The sequence below is a fragment of the Octopus sinensis genome, linkage group LG19 (assembly GCF_006345805.1).
Source record: "Octopus sinensis linkage group LG19, ASM634580v1, whole genome shotgun sequence".
Classification (NCBI taxonomy): domain Eukaryota; kingdom Metazoa; phylum Mollusca; class Cephalopoda; order Octopoda; family Octopodidae; genus Octopus; species Octopus sinensis.
The window spans coordinates 35,105,472-35,132,892 of NC_043015.1; the positions used below are offsets into that span (position 1 = coordinate 35,105,472).

Below are 27,421 nucleotides of genomic sequence, written 5' to 3' on the forward strand. Positions count from 1 at the left end.
TGGTTGCCAAACAGTGAACTGAGAGAACAGACATTACAAGAAAGATCTCAAGCGATAAGTGCAGGGGAGATAACTCTGTTGGTCTAAACCAGTAATTTCCAAAATGCTACAAGAAATAAAAATTCTTTATAAAACTAAAATTCAAATTCTATTTGACTGTATATGTTTCTAGTTTTTAGACTAAACAAGTCAATGTCACAATAAAATTTTTCAGCTTTTGTATTCTTGGACACAAGTCCTTGTACCTTAAAAATAATAACTTTCAAATGACCCCTAGAAGCTTCAAACTTTTGTTCATTAGTCTACTGACATACTACCAAAAGAAAAAAAAAAGAAAAAGAAATCAGCATTTCTGATGACAGAGTAAGTAATGTACATAGGAACAAAAACTGAGATACACACATGAATAGCTCTTAGACCTATTTTGTGGAAGACATCATGCATGTGATTAGCAGTTACCCAAAAATGTCATCAAAGTTACTACCTTCGTATGTGGCAGAACATTGTTGCTACACAATAATACACAATGCCACTCAGAAAAACGAATTTCCAAGAATAAATATTGAAAATCCTGTTATTGAATACATACACAAACATCAATGAAAGCAGTAATGGTGGGACATTCCCTTCAAAACATCCGTCAAGTCTAAACCTGGCAGGCCAGATAATGTTGTTTGGGACACACAACAAAAAGGATGTCCTACCACTTTCAAAGAGGATAACCATGGACAGTTGCTTTGAAGCTTCCTGCTTCTGCATCCACATGATAAATTCACATTTATACCAATAATAACTGGTACCTTTAGTTTTGTGAGTAAATGCCTAAGGGACAACCTAAAATAGGCAGGGTTTCCAGAAAAAAACCCCAAAATATTGACCAGCTAATTTGTACAATACGGAAGCAATTTGTAAGTGGAACAGTAAAAATATACAAGGCTTTTTTCAAGTTTAAAATGTGACATTGTTTTTTTTATCTACATTCCAACGATGGAGCTTTATATGTTTGTCAGAAACCAGCTTCTTCGTCAGAGGATCAATTTAAATAATTAAAAACAGAAGAGGACATACAAGCAAATATGTATGTATACATACGTGTTTACTCTCTAATATATGTATGTATATATACATGCATACATACATTTGTGTGTGTGTGTGTATGCGTGTGTATCTGTGTATGTGTGTGTGTATGTCTATGTGTATGTGTGTATGTGTATGTGTGTATGTATGTGTGTGTGCATGTGTGTGTGCATGTATGTATGTATGAATGTGTGTGTGTGTGTATGTATGTATGTATGCATGCATGTAATAACTGCATTATTTCCAGTTCAATCTTAGATTCTGGGAGTAGATCCAATAAGCACAATTCTAATAACAGTTCTTAAACTGCCATTATACAAAATGGTAATATTTCTGTTGCTAATACGCATAACAGGAATATCTATACAGCACCAGAACTGAGTAAGTGTAGAAATAATTCCAATGTCCCCTTAACAATATCAAACTTCTCTGTCTCTCTTTCTCTCTGTAGTCAGTACCTAATTGATTAACAGCTCAACACACACGCCTACTTTTTATATAGATATATTTTTGAATAATATATTATTATTATTAATATAAAGAAATTAATATCCAAACTCATCCTAAAGATATACCTGTGTGAGAGAAGTTATTGTATTAAAAATATATATTTTTATTTGAATATTTTAAATTGAATATATTTACCTAAAGATTTATACTTTTTATATATTGCTCTCCATCTCTAAAACTTCACTAGTGAAAGCTAGAGTGTGAAGAAATAGTTGTCTAAGGTGGTTTAAGCAGAAGGTCATGTGTGTGTGGTGCAATTTCGAAGGAGTTTGGTGCACTTTGAATTTGTCTCATGTTGTGAATGCTGTGTTGTCATGTTGTGAATACTCATGTTGTGAATGCTGTGTTGTCATGTTGTGAATGCTCATGTTGTGAATGCTAACCTTTATGCTCAACAACCACAATGAGTAAACGATATTTTGAAAGCCAACTGGCTGGCATTGATCAATTGAGGAAGCACACTCCTACAGCATGACAATGGCCTCAGCACACACTACCAATGTAACCAAGTGCAAATTTCAGAGATGTGAGAGGCTGGAAGTTCTGCCTACAGTCCAAAATTACCAACTTTTCCGAGCCATTTCCTGAATAGAAAGAGGATCAACAATGTGGATGAAGTTGAAAACAGGTGTAGGGCGTTTCTGTCTCTGAACCAGCCAAAAGTCTGGAATTGAGCTCCTAACACAACAATGGTAACATACAACAGAATACGATCGTATATATTTTGATGAATAAATGCTTTTCATATGTGATTTGTTTGAATTATTAATTAAAGCTTGAAATACAGAAAAAAAAAGACAAAAAACATTTGGCTCAACCTGATATCCTTCACAAAAACAACATACATGTGCAGTGCTACTATATTTATACACAAAACATAAATGACACTACATCAAAAGGTATTAAAATTTATATCTTACCTAATGACTTCTTGGACAAGAACTGTATTCATAGATTGTTCATACAATATTGGGTACTGTTCCATGACACTTTTCACATGAAATAAGTTAGGGAGTTGCTGTATGATATCTTTGGCCGTTTCTTCAGTGGCCTGTTTGGTTAAGCAATATATACAAAAATAAGTATAGAGTAGAAATAACAGTGGTGCTTAAGGATGGGTGAAAGTAAATGGAAAAGGAAACAGATGTGGAAACAAAGTATCAGGGCTTCTCATTAAGGTGCAAGAAGGAAGGTGAATATAAGAATGAATAAGGACAGTGGATTGGGTTAAAGTTCACAAGAGTGTGAAAGGAGAGTGACAGATGGTTCGAAGTGAAGGTGAATGAAAGGGGGCAGATCAGGAGTGGAGGAGGAGGTGATAAATAGCCATACAGAAAGGGTGGAGAGTAGAAGTAGTCTAAAACTGTAAGTGGGTGAGAAATAGGGAAATGATGTGAAATGTGAGGGGGAAGGAGAGAGAGGTAGACAGTAACAGAGATGAAGGTCAGAGATACATAGGAATGGATAGAGAGAGTGCTGGTGATGACAGACATGAAGTGTTGAGAATTATAGCAAATGTTAGGTGTTAAGTATGAGGTAGTTCAGGTGAAAAGGTTGGTCAGCAGAAAATGAAAAATGCGAAAGAGAAATACTGTAAATGAAGGATGGATGAGAAAAGAAAGTGAAATGGAATATATACAGTTTTTTAACTGATTTGGTCAAAGGAATTCTTATTCAATGAGATATGTTACATGTCTAAAAATACACCAAACATTATACACTGAAATATTTATGATAAACCCTGTTTTATCAAAAAACAGCGAGATGAATGCTGAACCTTAGTAACAACCGAAGGGAAACTATGTTTAGAATGGAAATGCAATTTACTTAATATTTCCTTTGATAGATTTAAGATTGTAGAAAATATAGCACTTACCTCTTCTCTGGAAGTGCCAACTCCTGTAGATATCTTTGGTTGCAAATTTAACAACCATGTTAACAGCTGAAATGTGTCTGTTTGTGCACAAGTGATATTGGCATTGTCATGAAGACCAAAGATCTCTGGTGTATCATTAATGGGAAGGTTTCTTATATAAGCCATATAACCCTAAATGAAAGATATATATATATCAGAATTTCACAAAGGATTTATGAATTAAACAGTAAGAATTGAGTGAACAGATATATCTCAACTCTCTTCATTATACTCATAAAGATTATCAACTGTTGTTCTCTGTAATTTTCTACAGATAACAGTTTGCATTTTTACTTTCAAATCCATTTTCATTTAAAACTTTTATCAAATCATCAAAAAATGGAACACTAGTGTAGGAGTAAAATTAAATTTGTATCAAGTGACTTAATTTGAGTGTTATAATAGCAAAATATTCATCTTAACAGCTAAAATTAATTAATGAAATACATAACACTTAATATTATATAATGAATGATTAAAGAACACTTAAAGTTGTGGAAGAATTTAAAGTTTTAACAGATGCAATAGTTGTGAGTTAATCCACTGAATTCACTCAGCTTCCCTCCTCTGAGTCTCTTTTTCTCTCCAACAACCCATTGCCAAACATTCTATTTTGTCCTTCCTCTCCAGACATCTATTCCCTCTCTTGCCAGGCTTTCACTACAGGTTTTGGCTGACAGAACTTCATGCTAATATTAATCACATAAACCTCATCACAAATTGCAATCTTTAGAGGTGGTATGTCTCTTTTGTAGAGTAAAATGCTAAAGAAAATTTGTATTGTTTACAGAAATTTGGTACCAAATAAGAATCAGGTTGTAACAGTAAAAGAATAAATGATCTTTTCCATGGCTTCTTAATTTTTCTCTTAGTACCACAACCATTGAAAGTCAATAAATGGTCAACGTTTCTTCTTTCCAGAACAATATTCCTTAGTCCGTGTCTACCACAGACCAAACTGACCATTCATCACACAAACTTCACTTTGGCCACAGAACTTTCTTCTCAAACTTCATATAACATTCACTTTATAAGATTACACTGACCATCAGCCTGAAATATTGTGCACGCGCACACACACACGTAAGAGTATATGCCTGTGTCTGTGTGTATAAACATATAAACACATAGACATGTATTCAAAAACAACTGCAAATATACTCCTTCACATGCACAATAGTTAGCACACTCACATCCACATCATTAAAGACACACACACATACACACAAAGAGAGAAGCAGTAACAGAGAAACAATAAACCACCTACATTGTGATCTTGAGCACTGGAGATTTGTTTGTAAATCTTCGACTCAGAATAAGCAAAATTTTCTTCAAATATTTGGCTATTGTAGAAATCATCCAGAATGGTCATTAGACACCTCCTATCATGATCATCAGTGACTCTGCCACCATAATTAATGTGACCAGCAGTGTACTTTAAAACCTGTCGTTGACAATATTAATTAAAATGATATTAATACATAATGAATCTTAATAAAATAAATATTAAGTGACAGTTTTTTTTGGTTTTTTTTTGTGAACCCCTTTGGTTTACTGAATATTTTCATGAATCACTTTTGAGCAAAAAATCAATGAAATTAAACCAGAAATTAAATATTAAATAATACAACCAAATAGAAAACTATAACAATAAGCAAATATATGAGGACATTCTGACAAACTCTAATGTACAATTCTGGTAAAATATGTGGTTGAAGCTTTTTCTGTCATGGACCACCAGTAGAGAACTGCTACTCTGGGATATATGAGTCGGAAGTTTTAGGGATTTTCACTGATGATTTTTGGCAATGTATCTCTATGTTATATTGCTTATTCTTTGCTCTCATATATAACATATAAACATTAACTTTTCTTCTTTATTTAATAGTTTTGATAATGGGAGGTAAAAAAACTACATTTAGTGCCATTTTACATTCCCTGTAGAAAAAGGACTGAGTGCAAGGGTAACAGCAACAAAAAGATGATTTGGAAGAGCCAGGAACTGTCGACAAATGTGTGGCATAAAACTGGTTGTTAAGGAAGGTGACACCAGCCTTGAAGACAAACCAAGGTCAGGGAGACCTTCTCTTGTAGAAGATGAGGCCTTGCTTGAAATGGTTGAACAAGTGTGAGTACTGCCTGCCAACATGTCTGTGTGTCTGTCAATCTGTTTGTTTGTCAATCTATAAATCTGTCTGTCTATATTTTTTTATTAATCCATTACAGGTTTTACCTCGATTTCTCTCATGCAAAACACCAGCAATTTAAATTCAAAGGTATAATCTGTCCACCTCAGGTGCTTCCATTCCATCATTTCAGAAAAATAGCTGAAGTATTACTTATAACCATTTTTAATAAACCCATCTCATGACTTAACAATTTGTCATGTATGAAGAATGTGTAATTTCACAAAGACAAGCCTCAATACAATGGCAGCATATGACGAGATGGACACTGCATCAAGAATAAAGGCAATCACTTTAGTAAGCAGATGATAAGAGATGCTGTGAATTTTGTCAGAGACTTTCAGAAGAAACTGTAACATGGTGTGCACTTCAACATAGAATTACAAGAAAACATCAGCATGTCCAAACACAAGATACTGCAAACTATTTTACTTATTTGAGGTATAAAATAATGGTTGATGTACAAATAGGGATATTAAATTTTTCTATCACATAATACGAGTTTTAATTTTTGTTTTAAAATTAACAGGAAACAGTATTACAATATTAATAAAATTCGCACCTTGAATGGTATTTCTGTGTATTCTGAAAGAAACATTTTCAGTTGACTCATACAGATTTTTAAATCCCCATCAGTGAATTCATACGGAATATTGAAGCCGAGTGGTCCAAATCTTCTTCGTTCAAGGATAACTCCATGAAATAAGCAGAGTGATAATATCAAAGACTTGAAATTTGTTGACTGGAAATATAGCAAATAAATATTAATAGACAAGTGAATAAACAAACATACAAGTATCCATCCCTCCATTCAGACTTACCCATCAGTCCACCCATCCATTTGTTGTCCAGGAGCTCCTCAGGAGGTACCCTCATGCCAATTACCTTCCAAATAACTGCAAAACAGTAGGACTAACATACTTCAAAGAATGCTCAGCATGCCAAAAAGAGGAAAATAAAAAGACTAGGTGTAGATGTTTTCTGTAGACTTAAAGATGAAACCAGTATTGACATGAAATGCAGGCTTTCTTGGGTTCACAACCACAACATCACATCACACTTTATAGGCAGCACTTTTGCAATCCATGAACAGGAGATTGCTATAGCATACTAAGCAAACAAGAGATAGTGAAGACCTTGGAATCCCAAAATGCAACTATGATATTGCATGTGTAATCAGCAGCTATCCAAAACTATACTTCCTCCCAATGCAAGGGGACATTTTCACTAAAGCAATATACAATACCATTCCGAGTTCGATTCCAGGCAGTGACCTGAATAATAATAATAATAATAATAATAATGATAATAATAATAATAATAATAATAATAATAATAATACTAATAATAATAATATTGTCTTGGTATAAAAGATGGACTACAGCAAATATTCTGCTCAATACCACAGATTTGCTTGTCAGTTGTTTGACCTTAACCAGTTGAGCATGTCTCTTACTGGCTGACGATATGTGCATCTCTGATCAGGAGCAGAAGTAGTGGGGGAGCATCATAGCCATGTGTTGAGAGGGATTCTTGGAGGTTTGGATAATTAACCTTTGGAAACATGGGTGGTTCGTTCAACATCCTTAAACAATCTTTATTCAGGGACCTTTTGAGCGGGATTGGCTACTCAACCAGAAGAAAATTCTAACTGGGCCTCACCTGCAAGGCACATATGGTTGTGATGCATGTGCTTGGTGTACCCTTATCAGACTGGTAGTCAAGATGGGTATACTGGGTTTCGTATATTTTACCCCAGTGTCACTTTGATGGCATGCACTGCTCTCTCACTCAATAATAATAATAATAATAATAAAAATAATAATAATATTAATAATTAATAATATTAATAATAATAATAATAAAAATAATAATAATAATAATAATAATAATAATAATAATAATAATAATAATAATAACAACATCGAAAAATACCTTAGGAATGAGAACCTAGGTTCAAAATTTCCCTAAGACACCTGATGAAAGCTGGAAAGTATATCAGCCGAAACGTTGTGTTAACAACAAACAAGATAAGGACAAATATCTGTCAAATGTAAATAATGTAATATACAATGCCATCCCAAAAAACAAAAAAAAAACTGTTCTGAGGTCAATAAAAAGAATCCCCTTGTTATTGAATATATGTCTAAACATCAAGACAAATCACATTGGTGGAACTTCCTCAGCAAAACTTCTATCAAGTGAAAACATAACAGATCAAATATAGTTGCTTTGGGGGAATATCTCGAAGAAAATCAAAGGGACAGCTGCTTCAAATGTTTATAAACATATTTACCCTAATATTAATATGATACTTAAATACAAGAATAATTATTATATATCTCTATACTTTTTAATGATTACCCAGAGTATATTATGTTATAGTTTATGTCTATTTCTCTAAATATCCTTCCTTTCTCCCCTTTACAAGGTCTATACCAAATTTTTCTATAAAACAATACTCACTGAGCTGAAATGCTCTACATACTTAACACATAAAAACATAAAAATGTAATGGTATATCTTTTGTTTCTACCTCTGATGAGATTCAAGTTCATAATGATTTAATTACTTTAATTAAATTTTTAAAGTCTGAATCAAAACAGCAGTCAGAGATTATGTCTACTTTTATAATTAATAAATATAATCATTAATTGATTTATTTGTATTTTCTTTTTAAATAAATAAATATAAACCTTGGTTTATTTAATTACCTATTTTTGAGTATTAAAATTAATATTCAAAACGAATAGTAGGTAATAAACCAGTAAATTCATTGGATATCATTATCCGTTAATGAGGCTTATTTAACTTCTAATTGAACTTTTATCTCTCTCTCTCTCATACACACACACACATACTCTGTTTAGCATCAAGTGGAAAATACTCTCGCACACACAACTATACCAAGGTAATAACAAACTCTGCCAAGTTTGTACAAATGATTCCTCAAACATTCTGACATTTATGGATCAAACCCTGAACTGAAACACTGAACAGTCTCTTCATTCAGGCATAACATCTTAAAAACACTAAAACCCTTCAAACCAGTAATCTTTTCTAATAGCTAAACTTGCTGATATCCTATCAACCCTGTTCTATCCACCTGTACCATAAACCACCCCACTAATATAAAATATGAAAAAACACTCTTGCAGCTTTACAATTTTACACTTAAATACTATAGAAATTGTGAAAAAAAATTCCTTTCATCATCATCATCATCATCATCATTTAACGTCTGCTTTCCATGCTGGCATGGGTTGGACGATTTGACTGAGGTCTGGTGAACCAGATGGCTGCACCAGACTCCAATCTGATCTGGCAGAGTTTCTACAGCTAGTTACCTTTCCTAACGCCAACCACTCCGAGAGTGTAGTGGGTGCTTTTAAGTGTCACCGGCACGAGGGCCAGTCAGACAGTACTGACAACGGCCATGCTTAAATGGTGCTTTTTATGTGCCACTTGCACAAGAGCCAGTCCAGCGGCACTGGCAATGACCTCGCTCGAATGTTTTTTTCATGTGCCACCAGCACAAGTGCTAGTAAGACAACGCAGGTAATGACCATGCTCGAATGGTGTTTTTAAACATGCCATCGGCATGGAGGCTAGCTTGTTGCTCTGGCAACGATCTCACTTGTATGGTACTCTTAGCACTCTACTAGTACAGATGCCAGTCATTGAATTTGATTTTGATTTCACTTGCCTCAACAGGTCTTCGCAAGCAGAGTTTAGTGTCTAATGAAAGAAAGGCATGCATAAGTGCACTGGTTAGACCCCTTCCTCCAACTAAAATCTCTAGTTTGTTAGAAAAAGTAAAAGAATATCACTACATCAGATGTAAAAGGCTCTTAAACAAAATGAAAAATTCAACAGAAGATTTGATTTAATTTTTCTCAAATGAGAAAAACTTCGACCAAGATCAAAAATTTAACAGAAGAAATGACAGATAGTTATGTGCAGACCCTTCTGAAGTTCCAAGTGTTATGGATAGAAAAATTTCCTGCAACTATCATGGTTTTAGGGGTTGTTAGCAATGAATGACATGTAATACTTCCTTACTTCTTTCCACAAAACCCTAAAATTAACTCTGCTGCCTACATTGAGGTCCTGGAAATAATTGTTAAGCCCTGTATGCAATGGAAGGCCATATGTGTTTCAGTAAGACTCTGCACTATCACACATGGCTCCAGTAACACAGGAATGGATGGCTGAAAATTTTTTGATGATCCCATAACCTCTAACATTTGGCTTGCTAATTTCTCAGATCTCAATCCATGTGGAGCATTGTTGAGAGAGAGGTCAATGAACGCCCCATAACACCAAAGATTCTTTGAAAGCTGCCATAGTCAGAGTAATGTCCCAAATGAACCAGGACCAGTTTGATTCAAGCATGTACATGACTTAAATCCCATATAGAAGCAGTAGTTAAAGCTGAAGCTGGCTTTTATTGAATAACATTATAGAAAAGAAGGTTTATTTTTTCCCTCATAGCATTTTTTGATAAATCAAGTTATTATCTTATTACATATGTTTTTTATAAATATAAATCTATCCTCAAATATCTTACGTACCCTGTATATATATATATATATATATATATATATATATATATATATACGTTTTTATTATTTTTTTGCAATTTACTTAATCATTGGTATTTTATTGTTATTTTATTTTTAATATTTCTATTATATGTAATTTTCTAGATGGTATAATTTAATTGTTCATTTTGAATTGATAATAGGTGTTTTTTTCTAATTTTTATATATATATTATATTTTGTGAAATTTGATTTAGTATTTCTAAATTAAATTTTTCCCTGTAAGTTAGGAATAACATTCCCTTAAATAATAATTATATATATGGTTCATAGATGATAATCAGATATTCTCCATTTAGAATACACTTAATAGTGCTCAAGAGATTTAGACTTGAGTGAGTATAGAAGTAAATGTAGGGATATTATTTGGGACCCCACCAAACCCACAGAAACAGCTGTTGGGTTTGTAATACTTCAACCTCTTTAATTTTCTACATCGTTTGTATTCTGCGTAAGTTGGACCTTTTTGTATGTAAAAATATTTATATTTTTGTTTTTATTTCATGTATTTAATACACTTTATATATTGATCTGTCCAACTTGCTTATCCCTACAAAGGGAGAGAGAGCAAAAGAGAAAGAGAGAGAGAGCAAAAGAGAAAGAGAGAGAGAGAAAGAGAGTGAAACAAATACAGGTGTATCAAATACTATACAACATATATTCTTGATTTATGAAACTTATCCCCTCTGCCTCTAGAGTATGTCTCCTAATTACCAAATAGCAATTAAGACCAGATTCACTTGGGAAGGAGAGATAATCTGAGGAGTCACGAATTTCTCCAAAGATGAGATGCCATTAAAGAAAAGGAAAAGTTTATTGTCTGGAAATGAGATAATGGTTGTGGCACTGGTTCAATAGCCATCATCAACGCAATGATTGTCCAACCTCTCTGAATGTGTTCTACTGTTTTTTTTTTGCTTTTGTTTTTAATATATATAAGTCCCTTGGCTACTGAGAATAATAATATAGCTAGATTTAAGTGTTTAGTCAGTTGTATATATCTAGAAGAACAGACCCATTCATAAGGAAAAATTTATTAAGTACAGATACCTTTTCTGCCAATGAATTCAAGTAATCATCATTAATTGACATATAGGATTTTAAAAGATTTGCTTTAATGCCTTTTGGTGGTTCCACTGTCATTTTGGAACTGTTTTGAAGGATAAACACAGGGAAACTGGTGCTTGGCATGCTGGTTAGCCAAAGTCGGAAATCACGATGTACCTGAAAATAGGAAATGATTTTAAACTTAAAAGAAGTGCTAACACGTTATCCCTTCCTAGTCTTCAAGAGAGAAACTGACCACTCACTACTAAGTGACTACAATCTACTATTTTCCAACAATACATACAGTAAACAATTTTAATTGGCATTATTCTTAAAGAAAACTGTAAATAATTAAAGATAAGCTTAATCCTTCAAGATTCACTTCATTGTTTATTGAAGTAAAGCCAGCATTTCTAATGTTTCAATGTTATTCTAGGGTAAGACACTATTATTTAGTGGAAACAGGATGGTTTTTAAGTTGCTAGTGTTTAGTTTGAATTGTTGCAGCAGGTTAGTGGCTAAATGGAAACATAATGTGATGTTGCAATGGAGAAAAACCAGAAGCTAAAAGACAGAGGTGTGGGTGATGGGGCCACTGCTATTGTATAGGCCTTGTTAACTTTGGTTGAACATACCTATGAAATGTTAGTGGTCTGTTGAACTATTGAATAAAAATCAATAAATCTAGTGCTCAATAAACCATGCTTTCACCTAGTTAAGGACAACACTGTGCACTCAGTATACAGGGGTTTGTTAAATAAGGTACAATATGACAAAGTGTCTTCTTTTGTAAGCATGTAGATATTAGTGACGGAAGCAAATAAGTGAGATGTGATAACTTATGTTCGTCTGGGATTGTTGAGTCTCTCAACAATGCCAGTAAGTTATTCAAGGCCTATAGGGGTATAATGGCTTTTTTCTGTATTTTTTTTGATTGTCTATGGTGTTTTAACAGATGTTAAGTAGTGGGGATAGTTGTGTTAAAACACTGATCATTTCAAATTGAGTCAGTTTATGAAATGGCATTCCAGCCATGGCCATTTCATCTTTTCTTTCAGACATTGTCTTTATAGAACTACATTATCAAATGCACAATGCCATGTTTTAAAACAGGAATAGGGATTTAAGGGAGATTGATTATTAGCTGGTCAAGCAACTGAGTAGATACCTCACCGTTGGGTTGTAGGTGTGGCAGATGTGCCGATATTCTTCGGGTTAATTGTACACTTAGAAACAGGGACTGTGAGGGTTAGGGTTAGCTGTAGCAACAAAACTGTGTATCTCATATGGCATGTTTAAGTGATCTTTCATTTTCAGTACTTCTATTTCTTTATAAAGGTAGACATGAATAAAATATGTACCCAAAGTAGAATGATGCGAATTATATTGTCTTGTATTCTGTTGTTTTGTATTTTGTGTATTAATTTTTGTGATTTTAGCCCAGACAGGTTTGCTATGTTTCTCCCATTCGTAAACACTCCTGATTTAAATTGATCATTGCTTGCCTCTGATGCAAACACCATCTATACCAGAAATCTATCCTCAATACTGGAAACCCTTACAGGGTTCTACCTTGATTCTCTACCAAAAGATTTGCATACCTTCATCCCTTCCTGCCACCAACAATTGCCCACACTACTACTGCATGCACCAAAAGGTGATATGTTACTTAGTAAATTATTAGCAAATTAACAAACCACCTACCTCTTACTCTCTGTATATAAAGGACTATCCAATAGAAGATCATTTATATAATTAATTTATACATTAACCTATTTACATTTGCAGCAGTAATGCTTATATTTACAACACTACTCACCACCAACAGAGACAACGATTTTAACATGTTTGAATGATGGTAAGTTAAAGTGAAACCAACTGATATGGAATGTTTGTTACCAAATGATCACTGAAACCTTCTTTACAGGTGCCCAATGCCATCTCTCCTGCCTATGTCCGCTCCTGCACCCTTCTCCCAGTTCTCAGGGTTGGCACTGTTAATGTAGGCATATTGAAAGGTGGGTTTAGCAAGATTGTCGAGATGCTTGAACAGAGGCATGTTGATGCACGCTGTATCCAAGAGGTAAGGTGGAGCTTCACTTCAGCCACGTTTCTCACAGGCAAGACACTTCAGTATAAAATCTGGGAAGGTCACAGTGATGGGGTAGGTGGTGTCGGTATACTTCTTGCAGAGAAATGGGTGGATAAAGTTATAGATGCTAGGCAGAGTGAGCGATAGAGTGCTTAAGCTCAAGCTAGTCTTGCAGGATAGCATAGCATCAATTATCTCTGCCTATGCCCCTCAAGCAGGCCTATCAATTGCTCAGAGGGACCATTGTTATGATATTCTTCTGCAGCTACCTTTAAGATGAATGACAAGGATATCATCTTCATGGCTGGGGATTTCAATGGGAATGTCAGACAGCAGCCCCGTATTTCCCATGGGGTACATGGGAGCCATAGAATTGGTTCCCAAAATGAAGAAGGAACAAAGTTGCTGGAGTTTTGTGATGCAAATAACCTATTGATCTGCAACACCAGCTTCAGGAAGCTGACCAGCCCCCTGATAACCTACCAACCAGATGGCTACACCAGCCAGATCAATTATATTCTCACCAGGCAGCAGGATGCATGGTTGCTCCTAAATACGAAAAACCTTCCTGGTGAAGAATGGATCCTCAGCATAGACTAGTCATTAGTGACCTTTAGACTCTGGCCAGAAGGATGCCAAGAAGCAGACCAATTTGGAAAAGAAGGATTTGAAAGATTAAAGACCCTTTATATGGGTAGAGATTTAGGGACATCCTACATGAGAAATTTGATGAGAGCAAGAAGTGTTATAGAGTTGTAACATAGAGGGCAACTGGGAATTCCTGCAGGACAGCTTGCTGAATGCCACAGACCAAATCTTCGGATGGTGCAAAGTCCCAACCAGACCTAGGGTTACATAGTGGTAGAATGTTGCTGTAGACAGGGCCATTAGAGCAAAGAAACAAGTCTGGAAGACCTGGAAGAGTAGGGGTAGCAGGGAGCTATATCAGATAGCCAGAAAAGCTAGGAGACAGGTATATCTAGCCAAAGGAGAAGCATAAAAGAGTAAGTCTGCCAATGTTTAGTGATGTGAGGACCAAAGAATTGAAGTGTTCCGGATTGCAAGACAGTGTGTGAGAGAAAATTGTGATGTGTCCGCATGGATGATGGTGCACTTTCATTTAGTGATTCTGCAACAAAAGAGGCTTGGAGATGCCATTATGAAAGACTGCTGAATGTGGAGAACGAATGGGAGGAGGAGAGTCTGTCAAATGTTGAACCAATTGAGGGACTTCCTACCCGAAATGACAGTACCTTAGTAGATAAAGCAATTAAGGACCCCAGTCCTTCAGGAATCACCACTGAGATGCTTAAAATATCTAGCGGTGTAAGTTATGGTTTTGTCACCCGTATTGTAAATCAGGTGATCCACAAAGGAGTCATACCCACCCAATAACTGGTGTAGCACACCATAGTCAAGTACTAAAAAGGTAAAGGTGATGCTTTGGATAGAAATAATTATAGAGGTATCAGATTGTTGGATCAGGTGATGGAAATTATGGAGAGAGTCATAGCCCAATTAATTAGAGAGAGAATTAGTGTAGATGAGATGCAGTTTGGTTTTGTGCCAGATAGAAGCACCACTGATGCTAAATTTCTGGTAAGGCAGTTGCAGGGGAAATATATAGCCACAAATAAACCTCTGAACTTTGCTTTTGTTGACTTGGAGAAAGCTTTCGACAGAGTCCCCTGGTCCCTTATCTGGTGGTCAATGCAGAAACTAGAGATAGACAAGTGGTTAGTGAGAGCTGTACAAGTCATTTACAGAAATGCTACCAGTAAGGTGAGGATTGGCAACGAGTACTGCAAAGAGTTCAGGGTACAAGTAGGGGTTCATGAAAGATTGGTCTAAGCTCCCTCTTGTTTATCATAGTCTTCCAGACAATAACAGAGAAATTCAAGACAGGCTGCCCCTAGGAGCTCCTCTATGCTGATGACCTTGTTCTGATAGCTGAATCACTACCAGAACTAGAGAAGTTCCAGGTATGGAAGAAAGGTCTAGAATCAAAGGACCTTAGAGTTAACCTAGCAAAAACCAAAATCTTATTAAGTTGGAAGGTAGGCAAATCACAAGTCCCTTCAAATAGGTGGCCCTGCTTCATTTGTAGAAAATGTTTAAGTAGAAACTCCATAAGATGCACCCAGTGTAAGCTTTGAACACATAAAAGGTGAAGTAATATCAGAGGGAAGTTAACAGGGAAAATAGTTTTTGTGTGTGACAGATGCACATGTACGATAAATACCAAATATGTGCAGAAAATAGACTCCATCAACTGCTATGGGGGTAAGCTAGAAGTAGTAGATAGCTTCCGTTACCTAGGTGATCAAGTTAGGAGTGGAGGTGGATGCTCCGAGAGCATAGCTGTCAGAATAAGATTAGGCTGGGCAAAGTTTAGAGAGCTCCTGTCTCTGCTAGCAACAAAGGGCCTCTCTCTCAGAGTGAAAGGTAGATTGTATGATGCCTGTTTGTAAACAGCTAAGCTACATGGCAGTGAAATATGGGCTGTGACAGTTAAGGACATGTGTAGGCTTGAAAGAAATGAAGCCAGCATGCTTCAATGTCAGTGTGTATGTTCAACAGAGTGTAAGCATCTTGAGAGAAAAGTTAGGTGTAAGAGGCATCAGATGTGTAAGAGAGACGAATATGTTGATATGGTGATATGATGCTTATGGATGAGGGCAGCAGTGTAAAGAAGTACCGATCCCTAACTGTGGTAGAGGTAGATCCAGGAAAACATGGGAGTGAGCAACATGGACAATGGACGTTATATGATGATGATGATGATGATGATGATTAAGGGACTTGATAGAAGATGCAAAAACTGTATTTAGATGGATAGAGTTTTAGCTATGTGTTAGTTGCCCCCCAAAAAAGCAAGCATCAAATATACCTGAGTTAGTATAAATGTAGGCATTTATAAGTTATAAATTAAAGATTAAGTAGTGATAAATTTTTTTTAAGTTCAAGAGGTATGGGAGACAACTCTGGACACGTGTCAGTCTTATTCAGCACTGAAGTATATGAATGAAAGAAAAGAAAAGATGATGTCATGTGTGAGATGTGAGTTATAACATGGAGCAATGAAAAAATAAGAGAAAAGAGAGAAATACTGGAAAGAATGGAAATGAGAATGGATTAATCAATGAATATTGCTGTAATAGAAAATAAAACAATAGTTGAGGATAAAGGGGATAAAGGCAGGAAGAAATTTAGCAAACAAAAATGGAATGATATTATTGGACCATATGAAATGAAAATGAAAGAAGAAGTAATGGAGATAAATGTGGAAGGAAGCAGGGAAAGAGGAAAACGGTGAAAGAAGGAAATGAGAGTAAAGGGGTTTGTGGCAATGGATAGATTTAGAAGATAGGACAAAATGGAAAAAATTGTCAGAGTCTAAGACAGATTTCCCTCTATTAAATATTAAATTAAATCTAAGTTAGCTATAGTATTTCATGCAGATGACATCTCAGAGTTTGCAATATTTAAGTCTTAGAACTTGGAGCAGAAGTGAAAGCTCAGCAGTACACCGTGAGAAGTTAATGTTAGATGTGGGTGACTGAAGAATATAGAATGCTGGCATCTATTAGAAAAATGTATTTAAAGGTAAAAGCAAAATAAAAGAAAAATCATTTATGCAGAAAAATAACAGTTTAAAATAGAAAAGTGGGCAATGAGGTAAATCCAAGTTGTAAAGGTGATTAGATAGTGTAACCTATTTGGAATTAGTCCAGCTATGGGAAAGTAAAAACAAAAAAAAAACAGTAAAGTAAATGTTAAATTTTGGAAGTCATTGAGAACAATGATAAGGGAGGGGTGGATTTCAAGATAGTTTCATTACAAGTTAACGGATATCAAATTGCTGTTGATGGCTGGAAAATTTTGGAGGGTATTAAAAGCAAAAAAACAAAGATTTTCATCAAGGGTTACTGTAAGTTAAGGAAAGTATATTTAATATCAGCTGGTCTGGCATTCCATTTCTTAAAGCAACACCTGTATTTTCAAGCAATGTTTACCAAAAATTGAATATACCTTGTCAGGTTCGATAAGTTCTATCAATCTTTCAAGTGATGGCATCCAACTGGGAGCCAAATGGCAGTTTTGAAAGAAAACCCATTTGCCCCTCTCTTGAGCAGCACGCATCATGGCTTCAGCCCGTGGACCCTTTGAAAATATGAAATATACTCAAAGTTTTATATTTAAAGCTATTGAACATATTTATTGAGCTTATTTGTAATTTTGACATAAGGCTTCTATTTCACAGTCAATAAGAATTTGCATTTTCTGTTTCCTCATAAGTTTCTTTCAGAAACATTTTTTCACGCTGAGAGTTGCTGAAGCATGGAACAAACTGCCAGCATCAGCTGTTAGCTGTTGGAGCACTGCATCCTTCAAAACTTCCATGCTTTCTGAGATTCGCCAACACTACACCTGATTTTCTCCCCTCCATACACACGTAAGCATGTATCTGACTCATACACTCTTCACTTTCCAGACATTTGTACATTACTCTACATATGCTTTATATGTACTTTTGACAAGTTGTGCTGCACTTGAGCACTGTATACAATCATTTCATTATTATTATTATTATTATTATTAATGACTTAAATACATGGATTTCAAATAGAGGTGGGAACTAAACCTGATCTTGACATTAACTGTGTTACTTATCTAAACATATTGGATCAAACATATAATTCATTGAATGAGACATACAACTGGACATTGACCCCCCCCCCCCCCACACACACACACAGACATATATTCACTGGTTTAAGACACTCACTACCGTTAAGTGAGAACCATATATTCACCAGTCTGTAAAAATCATTTTTGCTGCCAATGAGATCCAGATATTTATTGGTCAGTCAGAGACACATATTTGTAGGCCAAACAAACTGACCATTGGTCAGATAAGATTACTACTGGTATCATGAGTAACACAGAGATCCAATGGCATGGTATCACAGTGACCCATTGACACACTGACATAATCATTTGGTCAGTGAGATCAACCACTGGTCAGTGAGACCAACTACTAGTCAGTCAAATAGTATATTAAAAAACTACTATTTTACCTGGCCTTGGCCAAGTGAAATGGCTGACATTTTTCGTGAAAATTTCATTTCTTCAGCAAATTTGTAAAGATCTGCTGCTGGATCTGTTCCTTGAGACAAAACAAAGATCAGGGGAGTTGTTGGAGAAGAATCCTTATAAACCACACCTAAATCGGATGTCTGAAATATATTACAAATTCATTAATAAAGATAAATATTAGAGCAAATTATTTTATGAAAATTATGATTTTTACATGTCATGACATTGAAAACAAACTCTTATTTGTAATAATAATACAATTACTAGTCAAGCATACTAATCAAGTACAGTTTAAAATATAAAACTTTAACCTTTTCAATACCGTATTTATTTTGAGATGCTCTGTATTTCTTTCAATTATTTTAAATGTAACAAAGAATTTATTTAAATAACTTAGTTATTATTAAGCTAGTGTTAGGAACATAAATTGTGACTAAGGTTTGGTGAAAGATTTTAATTCAAAACTTATGAAAACAAGACATTTGTACTAGAGAGCCAGAGGCGGTTTTAGCCGGGTTGGTAACGAAAGGGTTAAAAGAAGTTATTACCAATAGTTATGAGTAGACTAATAGGAAAACATGGTTAGAAGCTAAAAATACAAACCTGAGGTTCAATAAACATCTGGCCAAGGTTGTTAGCTACAAAGTCTTGCATGGCATTTGTTACTTTGTCTGAGCGAAGACATTTCAGAATCAATATCTTCTGGAAACTATCCAGTTTTGATTCCCATTCTTCTGGAAGTTCTTCTCTGCACAACAGAATAAAATTACGATTGAGAAAGATAACAAAAAATCCCCTTCTTCACAATCAGGTTTCCTTCTCTCACTTGTGTACTAATACAAAAGGAATGTATGTTTTTACGGGCCTAACAACTAGATATCTATTAATTATTAGAAAACCATTAAGCATGATGGTAATAATATGATAGAGCTCCATAAGAGGGACCAATGTATACATCAACCGAATACTTATTGAATAAGTTACTGTGACTTGGTGACACAATAACATGGTGTCATGAGTGACACAGAGATCCAATGGCACGATATCACAGTGACCTATTGACACACTGACATAATCATTTGGTCAAACAGTGGCACAGTGACATAGAATATGTTGAATATACAAAATAATCTGGTGATACAAAACATCACAACACATTACACAGAACTTGTTAGAATAGGCAGATAGGAAGCCATTTTCAATTAAGTGTAGTCTAATAAAGACAATTTTATGAAATATGTAATTATATAACCATGAAACTAAAAAAAAGTATGATTATTATGTAATGCTACCTCATAATAGGGGGTTACAAAAAAAACATATTTTTAATACCAAAACCCAGTCTTCTTCCAGAAAGATGCATTGAAAACTACACGTTTCTCATTCTGGTATTTGTGTCACATCAAAAATAGCTAACAAATGTGAATATGTTATAATAATTCAGTTGCAATATATAAAAATTCTCTTGAGATGATAATTTTTCTTTTATTAATTTCCCAACTGTAAAATACACAACACAACTAACAATGGATATTCTAGATATTCACCAAAGAACTTATATCTTATACAATCAATAAACAACACTACGCAATAACTACACACAAACCTCTCCTAGTTCTTGCCATCAACTTACAGCGACATATTTAGTGAGGACACAGTTAACCAGACTAATTTCACCACTCTCACCCACCTTTTGCAAAATTTTATCCAACAGGAGTTGATCCTTGGTATGACTGTGACTATTCCAGTCAATGATTTCCACATAAGTAGCCAACAAGGAGACGGAGGTGCATACATATACAACCACATGCTCGCACACACATACATAGAAAATACACAAACATGGACAGGCAAGCACATAAATATGCAGGATACATACATACATATGCATACACATACATATATACATACACATGCAAACACACACACACATACATACGTACATGTATAGGCACACACACACACACACTGACCCACACACATGTGCACAAACAAACAAAAGGGAACGCAGTGTAAATAACGGACAGAGTCAAGACTATTGAAAAGGTTGCAAGATGCAACAAAAAATTTTAGAAAATAAAAATAAGAAATAAGTGGAAATTTTATCGGTGAGTGTGTTAAATAATAAGGCACAAAAAGAAAATGACTCTCCCCAGACACAACAGAATATGTTTCAACACACGAACTCATATAAAGAATCTTGCAAACCAAATCTAAAAACGAAATATATATTTATATTATCGACATATATATTTATATGACTTTTATCTACACATGATATACATTGTATATATATATAACAGACTTCTGCATCATCTGTCAACACATTATATATTGTCTACACACCATTTGTTTCTGCTTCCTGACTACACACTCTATATACATTTATCTTCATTCCTTCTCAGTCCTGAAACTAAACAGTGCATATTGTAGAAGGAAATTTCAAAAAATAGGATTTACCTATGAGGTTCAGAACTATCAAATATCCTCTTAAAGTCATCAAGATACTTCTGAAAGTCAACAGCTATATTTCCGAAATTTGGTAAAATATTTAAGCACAGAATGTCATTCCATGACCTCTCAGTCAACCATTCTGGAGCAGGATTTTCTAACTCTAATTCTTTATGAGTGCCACCAGCCAGCAAATTATGCCATTCGCTCTACAAACAAAAACCGAAAAAGAGAATTAAAAAAATATATTTCATTTCTTTTTAATGAAAGCAGTAAAAGTAATGTGCAATTACTAAGAGACTTACCATATCAATCAAAGAGTCATTCATTTTAATCTTGGTACACACCAGAAATGCAAAAAGAAGTTTATGCTTCTCAAAAAGACTTCGGCACACATTGGTATAGAGAGAGTATGTAAAGTACTTATTGATGTTTTCAACTCTCATGGGTATATTATCTGTAGAATGTGGAAAATAAAGATTTATTCAAACCAATATGTATATCAGTTTTCTTTTCTAACACAACATATCACTCCTGGACAGGAATCGAAACCACAACCTCACAATCAAACATCCTAACCACTGAGCCATGTTTCTCCACACATAATCTGGTGATGAATGTATGGTCAGACTAGAAAATGAAAGATTGCGATTGAAATTATGGATATTCCAAGAAAAGGTAGAACAGGATGGAAGGTAAGATAATAATGAACATACCTGCTTTTTCAGCTTGTTCAATGCCAAAGAGGAAAATATTGATGAACCATTCCAGAGAATACTGATACATGGGATCAATGTTTGCTAAATCAGCAACACAGAAAAACATAATCCGTGTATTGACGGCCACGGGGATATATTGGCCACGGGTTTCATCTATGTCCTTCTCTGTCTGTTCAGCTATGGTTACTTTGGCCTGAATCAAAGACAAATTGATGTCTATAAATGATATTCTAAAGTTTTATGTGATAAGGAAATTGGAAACAGAAATCATAAGTTTTGCCTATAACAGTTGAAAGTTAAACTCTAAAACTATTGTTTGTTTATTAATAACAAGACCTCTTGTAGGAATGTTTCTTCATCAATATTTTTTTCAACAAGTTAATCAGATGTGACGTAGTAGTGATCACATCATTTGCTGGCCATCCAATATCAGGATGAAATTAATACAATTGATGATCAGTTCAAACATATGTAGGTTGATATCCATAAGATGGAAAAAAAAAAAAAGGAAAAAAAAAAACATAGAAGTCGTAAGATTTCCAAAGAGCTTTGGTTGTAGGGGGAAATGATTGAGTGGAGAAAGACAAGAGATTTTAGAAGATGAGATATAGTAAGCAGGTCACGGTTTGCATGCATGGTGTGGTGTGGATGAGCAGTTGGATGGTTGAAAGAAGTAGAGGCTGTTGTAGTAATGATATGTAAGCAGGAGGAAGAAAGAAAGAAAGAAAGAAAGAAGGAAGGAAAGAAAAGAAAAGGAAGGAAGAAAGAAAAGAAAGGAAGGAAGGAAGGAAGAAAAGAAAGAAAGAAAAGAAAGAAAGAGAAGAAAGAAAAGAGAAGAAAGAAAAGAAGGAAAGAAAAGAAAAGAAAGAAAGAAAAGAGAAGAAAGAAAAGAAAGAAAAGAAAAAAGAGAAGAAAAGAAAGAAAGAAAAGAAGAAAAGAAAGAAAGAAAAGAGAAGAAAGAAAGAAAAGAAAAGAAGAAAGAAAAGAAAGAGAAAAAGGAAGAAAGAAAGAAAAAAGAAAGAAAGAAAGAAAGAAAAGAAAGGAAGAAAGAAAAGAAAGAGAAAAAGGAAGAAAGAAAGAAAAAAAGAAAGAAAGAAAGAAAAGAAAGGAACAAAGAAAGAAAAGAAGAAAAGAAAGAAAAAAAAGAAAAAAAGAAAGAAAGAAAGAAAAAAAGAAAAGAAAGAATGAAAAAGAATAGAAAGAAAAAAGAAAGAAAGAGAAAGAAAGAAAAAGAAAGAAAGAAAAGAAGAAAAGAAAGAAGGAAAGGAAGAAAGAAAAGAAGAAAAAAGGAAGGAAGGAAAGAAAGAAAGAGGATAGCACATGGCTCTCTAAAAGAATCATTGAGATGCAGCTTTGGCAAAGTTCTGTCTGAAATATTGCTACGAGAGACCATCAGGCACTAAGCCATACGAGTAATTAGTGAGGAGAGGATAACGAGTCAAGATAACGAAGGAAGTGAACAAACTTAGTCCATGAGTTTTGTGGTTTTTAAAGTGAGAGAAACTGGGTGAGAGATGTTGCTCTGATGGAGCAGAGATAGGTTAGCAAGTTTCCAAAGACTGCAACAGACAAGTAAAGAGTGACGAATTGGGTGAGGCCAGGAGCCAAGTTATGGTATTTGGTTGAATGAAGAATATCAAAGAATGACTTTGGTTACCAACATTCCTGTTTCAGATGAAGAGAGGAGAAAAACAGATTCTTGGGGGACTTGGAATAAAGATGGTGGAATTCTCATCAGTTAACTGATTTGAAGCACTAGAAGATTTCTGGGGATGACTTTTACTGTGAATTAGAGGGATATGGGACATGTTACCTTGATTAACCTTAATCAGATAATTCAATAGGTGCAGAGAAGATGATAGCTTGTAAAAGCTAGGTTTCAAGGAGAGAAATAAGTGAAGGGTGCCAGTTAGGAATAGAGGTAGGTGTAGATACTATTTGGTGCAGACAATTTAAAATGGTAAATGATTCTGGCCTTTATGCCAGCAGTATTGCTGTGGGAGAAGCTGTTTACATTGAAGTCACTGAGAATGAGGACTTGAGACAGAAATGAAGAAAAAGATAAATAAACGTCTTTAATACCAAAACAAGATAAACAGGTGAGACTACCGATAGATAACAAAACACAGGTGTATGAATATACTTCGGTAAAATGGATTTCAAATAATTATGTAAACATTTATTTCATGAAGATTTCAAGTTAAAGGTTGAATATTCTGCCACAGAATAAGATTTTTACATTATAATTTTCATCTGTATACTCTCACTACATTGAATTTGGCAAATCCCTATATTGTTGTATTTCGGAATGGTCATTTTGCCAGTTTAGCCAACATATCTTTATGTGTTTCATTGTTTCTTATAAAGTAGCACATTTTATCTTTTGTGTACAGATGAAAGCATGTACACAAAAGAAACTTTATTGTGGGTGTAGTTTTGATATAATCCATCAGAATTTGACAATGTTATCTATGTGGTGGATGAAATGGCAGAAAAATAGAATGAACATAAAGTTTAGCTTTCTATTCAGACTTCAATGAAAGCTACTTCAACAGAAACTTCATTTATTTATGAGGATTCAACCTAATTTCCACATGCTATAACAGGAAAAACATTCTAAATCATAATAATATTGCTTATATTGAAAGATTAGAAAAACTATTGGATTGGTAAGAACAGGAGCATTAGTTTACTTAAATTGAGGTGAAATGCAATTCAGTATTTGCACAGATATGGAATTACAACCGTGTTTCGTGGTCTGCTACCACAACAGCACCTTTATAGGATCCAGTTAGCTTCATGTCAAATTTTAGTTTACAAAACACAAAACAATAATCGAGTTTAAAACATTATGGAACCATAAAATGAATACCTTTATCTCCTCAGATTTGATTTTGGATGCCTCTAATGTACTTATAAGGTCAAAATCATCTACAGGGTTTCCTTCTGAAGAACTGAGTCTGTTCAAAATTTTGTCTTCAATCTCTTTCAGTTCTTGCTTCATCTTAGCATTGCTGACAATCAGTTGATTTTTAGCTTCTTCTAAATCTGGTCGTTCTTCTGCAACAACGATCCCAAGTAACTGATCTTCAAGGCCACTGTTTAAAGTATATTTTTGCATAAAATATATACAACTGAATAAACAAATTAGAGAAAAAGTATTCAATACTTAATATAGTAGAGATTATTCATTCAAAGATGATAATTCACTCCGTCACTACTTTGAGTTTCTTTCCATATATCTTGATGTCTATGAATGCAAGCATGTTGAAATAGACATGAAAATGGGTAAGTGATGTAGATATATATCATTTATCTACATCTGGACCTTTCATTATTTTGTACCTACAAAGTATCTTGTTGTTACACCTCTAATCTATTCAGTACTCACTTATCTCCCCAATAGCTCATCTCCTATTCACTATACTATATAATGTGTGAACGACTAGTGACACTCCATCAGTTTATAACTTGGAATGGAAACAAAATGTAAATCTTAAAACTTTTGAAGCATGTTATGTCACTTGATGAGGCTTTCTGCCCTGTGCATTGCATCTGATGTCAGCACATCATCATTCCACAGCCACTAGGGAAGAGTAGAGAAGGAAGCTGAAAAGATTTCTGTGCCAAATAAAGCTTCTAGTTATTCTCCATCTTCGTTATCAATCATTTTATATATACACAACGTGTACCTAGAAATTCTTGACGTAAATCCAGCAACGAAAGCGAAGTACCACAGATAACAGCTGGTAGCCAGAAGTAGTGAATGTACTCTGCAAGTACACTGCCTGGGACTTACCCAAAACAAGGTTTGGATACAACATCTTAATGTCTCTTTTCTAAGCTTCAATCGTTAATTTCAAATTTAGCTTTATGCACACACACACACACTCATATACAAACATATCAGGTCATTACGAATGAAATGTCTGATTTTGAACTGAAACTCTAAAAGCAACGCTGTTAAAGTATGCACCTAAATTATCCACACAATTTTACCATTTTATTGATAGCTTATTTATGCTGGCAGCAAAGAATTCTGGAGAGCAAGAGGTGATGAATTCACGAAAGGATGTTTTCACATCTTCTTCAGACTTGAGGTTTTTTCCTTGCAAAAAGTTATCTTATGTCTGGAAAACATCATAATCCTTTGGTGCAAGGTCTGGTGAATATGGTGGATGACAGAGTACTTCCAAGTTCAGTTCCTGAAACTTGAGTAGTGTTGTTTGTGCAACATGTGGTCGAGCATTGTTTTGTAAGAGAATTTGCATATCTCTATTGACCAGTCTTGGTTGTTTAATTACAAGTTCACTCATCATTTCGTCCAATTGGTTGATGTATACATCCACTGTTATTGACTTACCAGGTCTCATGAAGCTGTAGTGGATGACACCAGCATTGGACCACCAAACAGACACCATTAGCTTTTCTTGGTGAATATTCTATTTTCGATTGTGTTTTGGCACTTCATCTCTATCCAACCACCATGCAGAACACTTGGTATTATTGAAAAGAATCCATCTTATATCACACATAACAATATGATGCAAAAATGGTTCACTTTTATGCTGTGACAGCAAAAAACAGCAATTTTCAAGATAATGAATCAGTTGATGCTTGCTCAGTTCGTGTGGTACTCACTTGTCCAGCTCCTTTGCCTTGCCGATTTGTTTCAGATGGTCCAATACAGTTGGAATTGAAACATCAAACTTTGCTGCTAACTCATGCATAGTATAAGATGTTTCCAGCTCATCATTATCCACCTTGGTCTCAGGTCTACCGTGGGGCTGATTTTTAAGAGTAAAGTCACCAGACCAGAACTTCTCAAACCATCAACGTACAGTGCACTCATTCACTAATTCTTCACCAAACACCTCATTGATGTTTTGAACTGTCTGGGATGCATTGGTTCCATGATGGAATTTATATTCATAAACAACAGAAATTTTTTATCTATCCATGGGTTCATAAAAATTGATTTACAAGAGAAAACTCACAATATAATCAGATACGATGATTTGCATTTTGAAAAATAATGAGGTAACTCTTCAATGTTGTAAAACAAAGAATTGTCAGGATAAAATATTGGAGTTTTAAGATTAGAGTTTTAATATTTGAGACTGTCAAACTTGGTGCATAAGAAAATTGGACATTTCATCTTTAATAACTTCACACATACATACATACATGATGGCTGCCTCCTCGTTATTGAGTATGGCCATTGCAAGAAGCTTTACTGTTACTGGTGCTGTGATCGAATGTGACTTTTTAGCCCAGCTAAAGATCTACAATGTCTTGTACAGAATTGGCAGCTAAAACCTTTACCGGTAGTTGCCAGCTGTAGTTGTAACTGGGCTTCATGTACCTTTGCATGTCATTTAAGTCCTCCTGCCAAATTACACTCTCTTCCACATGCCCGACAGATATGATTAGTATGGTGTGTTACACCACCACCAGTTGCCAGGTTGTCACTCATCTGTCTCGCTTTCTGACTACGAAGATGACTCATGAGTCCAGCTTTACTGGGGCAGGGTCTTGCACAGACATTGCATGTCAGCATCATAGGAAGACCCTTCCCATCTGGAAGTGTAACAGCGATGCCCTTCTCGACATCCCCCCCTTACTTTCTCATGCGCAACTCGAGATTTCTCAAAAGTAGCTGCCCCCTCGTGCACAATCCTTCTTCACCTGCTACAATCAATAGCTATGCCCTCCCATGTG

The 27,421-nt window shown here is 34.9% G+C and overlaps 1 protein-coding gene across 2 annotated transcripts in view; it reads right to left on the reverse strand.

The window, feature by feature from the left end:
* The window catches only part of LOC115222160 (dynein heavy chain 1, axonemal-like), a 298,343-nt gene that overhangs the window by 20,102 nt on the left and 250,820 nt on the right, over window positions 1-27,421 (reverse strand). For both annotated transcript variants that reach the window (XM_036511126.1, XM_029792301.2), the window contains exons 64-75: window positions 24,573-24,798; window positions 21,698-21,893; window positions 21,287-21,438; window positions 20,991-21,190; window positions 19,134-19,278; window positions 18,512-18,670; window positions 17,463-17,594; window positions 11,342-11,515; window positions 6,251-6,430; window positions 4,770-4,946; window positions 3,464-3,634; window positions 2,508-2,638 (exon numbers count right to left, since the gene is read on the reverse strand). In XM_036511126.1, coding sequence (XP_036367019.1) covers window positions 2,508-2,638; window positions 3,464-3,634; window positions 4,770-4,946; window positions 6,251-6,430; window positions 11,342-11,515; window positions 17,463-17,594; window positions 18,512-18,670; window positions 19,134-19,278; window positions 20,991-21,190; window positions 21,287-21,438; window positions 21,698-21,893; window positions 24,573-24,798 — 2,043 coding nt within the window. The remainder of the gene's footprint in view (window positions 1-2,507; window positions 2,639-3,463; window positions 3,635-4,769; window positions 4,947-6,250; window positions 6,431-11,341; window positions 11,516-17,462; window positions 17,595-18,511; window positions 18,671-19,133; window positions 19,279-20,990; window positions 21,191-21,286; window positions 21,439-21,697; window positions 21,894-24,572; window positions 24,799-27,421) is intronic.